Raw genomic sequence first — 10,705 nt, forward strand, 5'->3', positions numbered from 1 at the left:
ATCCCAAAATTATTATTCTAGAAATTTTTTTATTTTTTAACTTTCTTTATATTTTTTTTGAATTTTTTATAATTTTTTGAATTTTTATAAATATTTTGATTTTTAAAAATTATTTTGAATTATTTTGTAATTTTTGTTGGGAGAAAGACTAATTTGCTCATTTTCAAACTTAATAAGGACTAAAAGGGTATTTATACCAATATGTTATTTGAATTATTTGAGTTATTCAAATTGTAAAATTTAACTCGATTTGAATTCAAAAATTAAATTACCTATTCGATTTAACTTAAATAATTCGAATAACTCAATTCGATTAACTTAAAATTAAAAAAAATTAATTTTTTGATGGAGGTTGTAATTTAGAAACATAAAATACAGTTCTAATTAGTCCATTTTCATTTGGGTTTGAGGGGCTGTGGCCCTATGCAAATGTCGCTCAAACCGAAACCCAAAGCCTTTTCCCTCAGCAAAATATCTAAAATCTATCGCAATCTAATATCTTATCAACAAAAATCTAACGGCCCCAATTTCACGATATGTAATCCGAAGTACCGGCGGCAAGATAGACAAGCAGGCAACTTCTCCTCCTATAAAACTATCTATAATGTAAGCTGCTCTTCTTAAACCCTCTCTCCCATTTCAAAAACCTTATCTTCTCTTTGGCTAAAGCAGAAACAAAGGCTAAAATGTCTGCAACATCTGCTTCATCTCTCATCCTCCCATCTCTCAAACCCAAAACCATATCTTTACCAAACCCAACTCCCATTTCACTGTCCCCCTTCTCTCTTTCCCACCGCCTCCATGCAAAGCCTCTCTTTTCTTCCTCTCTTCAAAGTTTCACGCTTTTAACAAAAAAGTCTTCTTCTTTTCCTTCTAATTTTGTTAGAAACGTTTCCGTTTCATCTGAGTACGGTCAGGAAGAGGGTTTATTTGGTAGTGATGATGAAGAGGCTACTAGGTTCTCCCCTGACTTGAAACTTTTTGTGGGCAATCTTCCTTTTAGTGTGGATAGTGCTCAGCTTGCTGGCTTGTTTGGAAGTGCTGGAAATGTTCAGATGGTTGAGGTAAATTTTTTTTTTCTTTTTCCCCCTTTGCTTTTACCTGTAATTCACCATGTTTATGTTTATGTTTATGAATGACTTGCTTTGTTTTCATCATGTTCTGTTTTCACACAGAGGCTTGCCCTTTAGTTTGAATTCAAGCATAGTATGAACCTTTATTTCTGATATGTTGAATTATAGTATGGAAGAAACTTTTAATTTCGAGATGAAAATTGAATAATTAAAAAGACATTTAGCCAATTGAAGGGTCATGATATACATTTAGTGATTTAATTGAGCATCCATTGAAATATGGACCTTGTTGCTTCACTCCAATCATTTGGGAAGTTAACAAACTAGATGTACACTCCGTTTTGATGTGTTGAAATTATTGCTTTTGACAGGTGATTTATGACAAGGTAACTGGGAGAAGTAGGGGATTTGGTTTTGTAACCATGTCTACTACTGAGGAAGTGGAAGCTGCTGCTCAACAGTTCAATGGCTATGTAAGTCATCTTTTGGGGTGTTCATATGCAGATATGCGAACTTAAAGAGTATTTTGCACATTTAATAATTTAATTGCTTCGTTTACATGCTACTTAAACAAACATGGTTATCCTCTTTCGGTTTAGAGTACGCATGGATGAAGATTTGCATATTTGTCATCTTTAGAACAATTTGAGGATTGACATTTATGTTCTGGCCTTGGAACCCACTGCGGCAAATGAATTTTTTCAGCATCTGAATATAAAAAACTTCCATTTTTATTTGTTCTAGTTTCCTCAACTTTCTCTTTTCCAGCATAGTGGATGGAAAAAGGGTGTTTCGCAATATCGAGTATGCTTAAGTTTTTGACTGTATTAATATCTAATACCCCTGTGACGTTATCAGTTTTGGTATAAGGTTATAGTTTCTATCAGAAGTTTGAATCGAGGTTATCATAAAATTTTCTTGTGTTTACACTTGCTGATTGCAGGAACTTGAAGGGAGAGCGTTGAGGGTAAACTCTGGACCACCTCCTCCTCGTAGGGAAGAATTTTCTCCTAGGGCGAGAGGTGGTTCAACCATGGGTGCTTCAAATCGTGTCTATGTTGGTAACCTTTCGTGGGGCGTTGATGATTTAGCACTGGAGACCTTGTTCAGTGAGCAAGGCAAGGTTGTGGAAGCAAAAGTTGTTTATGACAGGGAAAGTGGTAGATCAAGGGGTTTCGGCTTTGTAACTTACAATTCTAGTGAAGAGGTGGATGGTGCTGTCAAAACATTTAATGGTGTTGTAAGTTAATCGTTACCTTGAGTTCTAATCCATGAATGTTTATAGCAATTTAGAGTCAATTAGTAGATGCTGGATAAGATAGGTCATTTGGCTGCTATATACTTTTTCAGTATCATTATTGACTTTAATATGCTTGATTTTGTACAAAACTGCTACTTACAGAAATCTAATAACTTCATTAATGACTGTGAATTGCTTAAAAAAATTTGTTTGATGCAGGAGTTGGATGGCAGACCAATTCGAGTCTCAGTGGCCGAGTCTAGGCCAAGGCGTCAATTTTGAGTGCAACTGGTATCTACCGGTACTGCTAAAGTTCTTTGGGTATGAGTCTAAATCTTTGGGCACTTAATTGGTCTTTCCTTTTTTTTTATATTTCATCCATGGGTTATAGATGTTCAGTTTTCAAAGCTTAATATTTATTCTGGTATGTGTTGCTTATATGTTTTTTATTGGATTGCATTTTTATCAGACACACTGAGAACAACTCTTTATGTTCCTAGGAATCTACAAACATGCAAATTGTAGCAGCTGCATTTGGATGGTATTCGCAATCTGTGCTTAGATTAGATTAGAAAGAGCCGATGACGAGATGATAATATCAATTGAAATATTTTGGTTATATGTTCCAAAAGTATCATGATTCAGTGACTGACATGTGCCTTAATTTTGTTTATTCAAGTGTGGGATTTCCAGTTAGCATTTCTTTTAGCAGTTTATAGAGAGGGTGTGAATTTGTGCTTCTTTTTATCTAAAAGCCATGGGGATATACATCCATGAATTGGATAATATATCAAGAAGGGAGCTGACAAACTCTTCCCGTTTAATCACCTATAATTCATTTAGTAGCCTCCCTTCTTCACACACCATACTGCAATGGAAAGAAGGGAGCTCACTATAAGAACAAGGACAATTAATTTTCTAAGTTTCAGTTGAAATGTGAATGTTTAATAATTCATAAATTAATTAGTATATTTAACAATCTTCTCTGATAATATTAATTTAAATTACTATCTATATCTTATAAAATCAAAAGATATCAAAATTTTTTTTTTTTGTAAAATAATTTTCTCAATATACCATAAATATCTAATTTTATAACTAAAATAACAAATATCTATATTTGCTCATGTATTTGTCAAATTGTTCCCACTGGCTATCATGTTTAGGTTTTAAGCGTTATCATTAAATATCTTTTGTTATGGTCTCGTATAAAATCTCTTTTGAAATTTTAAAATTGTTAAAAATATGTTATCTAATTTTATTATATTATTTAAACTTAAATCCAAAAATAGAATGCAAATAAAAATTTACTTCAAATTGAATAAAATTTCTCAATTTAGGTATGTTAAAAATAAAATAATTTTGTTTAATTAAAATATAGTTTGTTAACCTACAATTTAGTTATTAAAATTTAAATCGACTTAAAAAAAATAAAGCTTATTAACAAATAATTAGAATTGTTGTAGTGATATATTAATAATATTGTAGTAAATAATGAAACCATAAAAAAAGTAATAAATTATTATAGACTAGACAATAATTATAAAATCCATCATTAAAATTTCAAAATTTGCTTAAGCTCTTAACAAGAATAAAAAAGTTGTATGCATTTTCAAATGTAGTCATTTTTTATTTTATTTTAAATCAAGTTACCTCACAAGTATAGATCATTAATTTGCATGTTTCTAAAATTGAAAACCTTTTAAAAATAAAATTATTGATTCAAATTTTTATAAAAGAGTAAATATTAATGGTAAATTTCTTAATTAAAGATTAAAATTTGCAAAATAATAGTAGTAGTAAACTATTGATAGCAAAAAGATAAAATTCAGATACGGTCACTCCACCATTTGATGTTCAAAATACCAATTTAGGTATTAAAGTCAATAGTCAATTTGTTATTCACTATTCACTATTCGCAATATAGAATCTATCAATTATTCAAATAACATTGATGACATGTTGAGGTCATCATGGGTTGGTAAGCAAATTTTTAGGTATGACTAATAGACTCGATCCTAATCTAAAAAATGGGTTAGAATTTTTGTCTAAATTTAACCCGAATTATGGATGTTAAATTTGGGCCTTGCCCAGGCCATTTAAATTTTTTTAAATTATTATTCTTATATAAAAAATTAAAAAATGGTTGTAACTAAAATAATAACAAAACTAATAACAAAGATTCTATAATATTCAAACAATATTAAAGCGAAAACAGAACAATATTGAAAATGGCAGCAAAATAACAATGAAATAGCACATAAAACAGCACAAAAAATAATCTACAAAATGTAATCAACCAACTAAAATATCTATATATCAAGCAATTAACATATTTGATTTTATAACAAACTATAAATTGTAAGCTAAATTGTATACTTAGAAAGGAATCGAAAAATCATCGTGGTCATCATTCTTGCAATTAATTTCTAAAATGAAATAAAAATAAATAGTTAGATAATCAAATTGATAAAATGTTATAAAATTATAACAAGAAAACAAGAATAATAATTACATGTTGAAAATCCCTTAGCTCGCATCCAATCATCAAAGCAAACAATGACTTGAACCATTTTTAGTTTAAGTGAACTCCTCAAAGGTGTGATAACTTTCTTCCCCGTGCTAAAAGCCGACACGGAAGCTATAATCAATATTAGAATTGCCAAAAGATCACGAGCCAATAATGAAAACTCATGATATCGAATTGAACTTTTGCTCCAATACATTTATTTGGCTATTCAACTCAAGCTCTAATACTTCCAAATAAATGTCCAACTATGACTTTTCACTCTTACTACTAGATTCACTTAAGTGTCATTTATAATCATCACTCAAATCATAATATCATCCCAAATAAGCCCTATTAACATTAAGTTGATGAAAACTAGAATAAACTAAATTATTATTCGAAACATTGGAACTCTCGACCAAAGAAGAAGAAGTGGATTTAGAGTTCTTAACATACTTATCAAATAAGAGTTTAAGATTGCTAAGAATGGTTTGCACAAATCCTCAAGCATAAGTATCATAGATTGTAGTAAAACAATACTGCACATAATTTAATTTGTAATGAGGATCTAAAATTGTAGCACATGACAATATCAAAGAATACTCAATCCAATATTTATTAAATTTCTCTTACATTTACTTAACCATTGGAGTTAAAAAAAATGAGAACCTTTAACTGTATCAAGCAAGATCTAGGGAACCTTCCAAACCCCTCTAAAATAAAGATTACTCGTTGGATAATAAGAACAAAAAAAAATACGTCACATCCTAACAAACTTTCAAAAAATTGCAAAGAATAGCAGTATTTCTCCACTCCTCATCAAAAAGTATAAATATTTGATAATATTTATCTCGTTGGCCCCAATAATCTAACACACTTTTATAGTAAAAAGCATATTTAAACATCAAATAAGTAGAATTCTATCTCACACACAAATCTTGACAAAACTTTTTGGTCACATTCAAATGAAATCTTTTGTCGACCACATCATAAAATATTTTCCTACGAATTCTCGATTTTTTATATACTTAATTCTATTTCAAATCTTACCAACAACATCATCAGTAAATTCCAAACTAGCTTTAATTATAGGATTCAATATATGTGCACAATATCTAATTTGAAAAAAAAAAGCACCATCACACAAAAGAGCCTGGTTCGCACGAAAACAATTTTTAAGACAGGAAACCATATCATCATTATAAAAAACATTATCCAAAGTGATGCTAAAAATTTTATTGTCTGTATCCCATTAGGATAAACATAAAAATAAGTTCATCCACTATGTTCAAACCATTATATGGACTCTAAACCTTATGATTAACTTTTGTAACTTCCAATCTTGACATGGTCTCTCTCTTTTGCATAATACATTAGGACAACTCGATGACACTCATCAACATCAAACTTGTAAGTTTTTATATATGGACCACCTCTTGAGGATGGTTGAGTGACTATGGTGTATTGAGTGATATCTTATTAAAATTTTTCAAACAACTATTTAGATAATGTCTTAAATGGGAGGTTCCATTAGAAGATTTAGCAAAGAAGGTACTCTTACAGTGATTACATTATGCCATCAATTCATCTTTGTTATACCTTATTAAATTTTTTCATACAACTATTTAGATGATGTCTTAAATGGGAGGTTCCATTAGAGGATTTAGCAAAGAAGGTACTCTTACAGTGATTACATTATGCCTTCAATTCATCTTTGTTCCCCCACCTTTGAAGTAGTAGACTTTTGACGTTTGAGAGCACTTTCATATTCATTAAACCCATCGTCCACAAGTATTGGAGTGTTCGAATTAGCCATTGTCATAAAAACCCAAGTCTTGAAATCGTAAAAACTTAATTAATATATAGGAAAAAAAATAAAAAAATAGAATTAAAATTTAAAGACATATATGGTTGGCTGCGGAAAAACTCAATTAGTAAAAACTCAAGTCCTTTTTAGAAGGGGCACCCAAGGCAATGCTCCAAAAGAGAAAATATATTTTAAGCATAACTCTCCACTTGCTTTCGCAGCGAAAATATGGTATGCATAATCTTTAACCATGAAGAAGGGAAAAGTAGTTGTTATATCTCTATTATTTACTTATACATAAGCTGTACACATACTTAAAAAAAAAAAAGAAGCATATCATCCCACTACTTTAGTGTGTGTTACTTGAAATTCTTTGCTATCCATTTTGGTGTTTTCTACTAAATGGTAAAGCCATCAATACTTACACAGCAAATTGACAAACATGAAATGAACCAAGAAAACTCGAGCAGAATTTTTTAAAATAAGAATAACCAAGGTTGGTCAAATATTGGATGATATATGTGCAATTAATTGAATTAAAAAAAATCATGAAGATACAAGTGAATTAGGAAGGATAACAACAGAAATGAAAATTCATATTGCCCAGTTCAACTTTTTCATCTGAAAAGCAACAACTTGTTTCATTCCACCTAGATTATGGTATTGGAAAGAAGTGAAAAACATCATGTTAACTTAAAATTAAAGGAATAAAACCAACCTTTACCTTATAGAACTTTCCTTCCTAATTGGTCTTATACTTGCGTGCAATTTTTAGACCCCAAGGACCTAATCCTCTGCATACAGAATCGTCTAGAAAACACAAAGCAATTAATAAACTATTTCATTCCAAAAGCAATCAATGAAACTAAATACAAAACCAAACAAATCAAATTGGAATAAGAGAACTTTGACAACAATATAAACAGAGGAGACCCACAAAATTATTCCAACAACAATTTTTAAGGTAGAAGCAATAACCAAATAAGAGCCGATGGAGGGATAAGATTTTAGTTCTTAATAGCAATAGGTTACCAAGTTTTTCCTAACATTTGTGACTCCCTTCTACTGAACCCAAAAAGTTGTTTTATTTATGGTGAGGGTTTTTTTAGGTTTAGAATGCTTTAGGGAGAATGTTGGTCGAGTCAAAGTCTTTGGGGGTCTAAAATAAAAACGCATAAGCAAAAGAAAAATTGAGAAAAGGGAAGAGAAAATTGACCAGAGCAATGGAGGAAACTAAACCAGTGGGAAACTGAGAGGGGAAGGGAAATTCCTAATCTAAGTTACCTTTGGGTTCTCAGTCTTGCTACAACAATGGTGAACGATGACGAACTAGTGGGTATGTAGTGGAACGGTGGTGACTGGAGTGGTGAACGATGATGGTGGTGGCTGATGGGTGGTGGAGTGGAGAATGGATTTAGAGTTGTTACTGTTAAGGATTAGAAATAGAAATTTGGGGGGAGGGTTGGTTGAGGAAATCATGAAAATAAAAAAAAGGGTATAGAGTAGACTTGTTAAGCTTGGCTCAAGCCAAAAAGACCTTAATCGAGGTCTGACCTATTTTGAAAATGGACCTTATTTTTTGTCCAAGTTTATTTTTCAGAGGTATATTTTTGCTCAAATTTTCCCTCTTTTTGGGTCTTGGTTAGGTGGGCGGCCTATGATCACATCTATTCACATGGCATTATAAATATTTTTTTTAAAATTTATTTTTATTTTTGGATGCTTAATTTTTTTAAAATTTCATTTAATTCATCTAAATTATAAAAAATTTGAAATTTAATCACTAACATTTATAAAATAATTAATATTTTATCTTGACATTTTTATTTTTTCATATTCCGGTTATAAGTTTTTGATTGGTTGATATAGTCTATAGTAAGTACTTTTAAATGTATTAAATAAATTGCCTTAAAAAGACTAAATTATTTTTCAAAAAAAAATTTAAAGGGTTTAATTACAATAAAATTTTTTTAATATATCTTTTATTTCATAATAAATAACGAAGACGCATTTATTAATTTTATAAAATTTTAATGCTTATTTAAGTATTATCTTAATATATGTTAATATAGATAACAAAATAAAAAAAAACATGAATTTGAAAATATTGTTAATTAAATCGTTATGGAAGTTATGTCAACAGTGAAATATTGTTAATAAAGACTAGATATTAATAAGTTTTGATACACGTAAAAAATTGATGATTAAATTATAAATTTTTAAAATTTTGCAATTAAAACACAGCTTTAAAAAAGGTTAAGTGATCAAAATTATAATAAATATACTTTTAGTTTTTTTTTTACACAAATTCGCCTATGTATTAATTAGTTAAAGTTAAAAAAATACAAATTCCTAAAAAACCACTGTGCCTCCTAATCCTACCATCTATTACTAAGCCATTGCTTCCCGTGGGCGATGCCTCGGTATTGCAATTTCCTAGGGCCTGAAAACAAGCACCTAAACCCTGTAGAAGAAACAAATAGACATTTTTCTAAGGAAACTGAAAAAAATGAAACCCTAAATTCTTAACTTTCCCTTACCATTCTTCTTTGTTATTGCAAGCCGAATGTCCCTTTGCGAGGGAACTAGTATTCCTCAGGCAGTGTGCGTGGGTCATTTTCTTCCCCCAGTTCCTCTAATCTCTGAGTTCCTCGGAGATTTTGTAAGAAATCCTATTTCTTCTCTAGACTCAACCTATCAAAACATTGTCTCCGCCTCCTCTAACTTCTTCCCCTTTGGTCCTTCAAAACGATGGGTTCAACCTCCGGCGGAGTTTCTTCCATCCATAAGGTCAGGAAGTAGCATCCTTTCCCCAATGTAGCCACCGCGTGCGCCACTTTGTTTGCTCCACGTGATATGTAACGAAACTCAATGCTCCTAAATCTTCTGGTTTTTTTTCTTTTATTTCGTTTATGATGACTCCAATAAGTGATCTATCATTTTTTGGACTTTGTAGTTTTTTAATGATAGTCATTGAATCCCCTTCGACTATTACTTCACCAAATCCCATTTCTTCTGCAAAGACAACCCCTTGGAGACATGCATATGCTTTTGCAGTTGTCGGATCTCGAACGTTTTTGACCGGGTAAACACACGAAACCATTACAAGTACCTTGTTGTTTCCGATAATTATTCCAGAGACTGCTTTGTTGTTTTGTTGTTGAAAAGTGATATAAAATCTACCTTGACTTGTTCCTCTATTGGGGGTTCCCAATGGGCTTCCTTTCTATTGTGCTTGCTTTCTAGTATTTAGTCTAATATGCTTAGTTCTATAATATATGCTTTGATAAAGCCTACCATGTCACATATCCTCTGCTGAATACCTTCATGGAAAAATTTGTTCCTATTATGCCATATTGCCCAGAATGAAACTGCTAGACATATACATTGATACGTGTTATTGATGTTAAAAGTCTCAGCTAACTAGTGTTTCCATTCTTGATTTTCATTTATGGGTGCGAATATCACTTCCATCTGTTGGAGAACTTGTTTTGCAAGATTACAGTATTGGAAGATATGGTTGACCGATTCGTCTTCTTCATCGCATAGTGGACATAGAGCATCAAGCCTCAACTTACGGGCCTTTAGGTTACTTAATGTAGGCAAATAATTGTTTGTAATTCTCCATAAGCTGATTCGTACCTTGTTGGAAACTTTTAGGCTCTATAATTTTGAATATATATATTTTTTTGTAGATCTGGATGTATTGTATTTTCATATCCTAGCATGTTTTGTTCCTCTGTAATACACCACTTGTAACCACTTTTAACTATATATTCCCCCTACTCGTCTCCCCTCCAGACCATGGTGTCTAGTTGCAAAGAATTCCCCATGGGGATGCAACCAATCTTATTGGTTTGTTCTTTGATGAATAGCCTCCTTAAGATGTCTTCCTTCCAGGTAATTGAGTCATGGTTAATTAGTTCCGCAACCAAAGAGTACCTCCAATTTATATTTTGAAACTGTAATTTTCCATATCCACGATCTGGAAGCCACACATCATTCTAAATATTTACTGATTTTCCATCTCTATTCCTCCAACCACTGCGTATCTCTAAATTGCTACGAGCGCCCCT

The 10,705-nt window shown here is 31.3% G+C and overlaps 1 protein-coding gene and 2 long non-coding RNA genes across 4 annotated transcripts; 2 read left to right on the forward strand and 1 right to left on the reverse strand.

Annotated features, from left to right (window-relative positions):
• Window positions 1-406: 406 nt before the first annotated feature.
• On the forward strand, window positions 407-3,009 carry LOC107948368 (29 kDa ribonucleoprotein A, chloroplastic). 2 transcript variants are annotated; one of them, XM_016882873.2, is made up of 5 exons: window positions 407-1,064; window positions 1,445-1,546; window positions 2,017-2,313; window positions 2,533-2,634; window positions 2,814-3,009. In XM_016882873.2, the coding sequence occupies exons 1-4, from the start codon at window positions 687-689 to the stop codon at window positions 2,593-2,595; spliced, it is 840 nt and encodes a 279-aa protein (XP_016738362.1). In that variant the 5' UTR covers window positions 407-686; the 3' UTR covers window positions 2,596-2,634; window positions 2,814-3,009. The 2 variants fall into 2 exon arrangements, with proteins under 2 accessions (XP_016738362.1, XP_016738363.1); XM_016882874.2 differs by having other exon boundaries at window positions 476-1,064; window positions 2,783-3,009.
• Window positions 3,010-5,414: 2,405 nt separating this feature from the next.
• LOC107948367 (uncharacterized) lies at window positions 5,415-8,170 on the reverse strand. Its single transcript, XR_001697346.2, has 3 exons — window positions 7,914-8,170; window positions 7,354-7,439; window positions 5,415-6,656 (listed from the first exon to the last, which is right to left on the reverse strand). It is a non-coding gene; the product is annotated as an uncharacterized lncRNA (long non-coding RNA).
• Window positions 8,171-8,746: 576 nt separating this feature from the next.
• Window positions 8,747-10,323, forward strand: LOC107948366 (uncharacterized). The gene is made up of 2 exons (XR_001697345.2): window positions 8,747-9,487; window positions 9,586-10,323. It is a non-coding gene; the product is annotated as an uncharacterized lncRNA (long non-coding RNA).
• Window positions 10,324-10,705: the final 382 nt, after the last annotated feature.

The sequence above is a fragment of the Gossypium hirsutum genome, chromosome A04 (assembly GCF_007990345.1).
Source record: "Gossypium hirsutum isolate 1008001.06 chromosome A04, Gossypium_hirsutum_v2.1, whole genome shotgun sequence".
In the NCBI taxonomy this organism is placed as follows: Eukaryota; Viridiplantae; Streptophyta; class Magnoliopsida; order Malvales; family Malvaceae; genus Gossypium; species Gossypium hirsutum.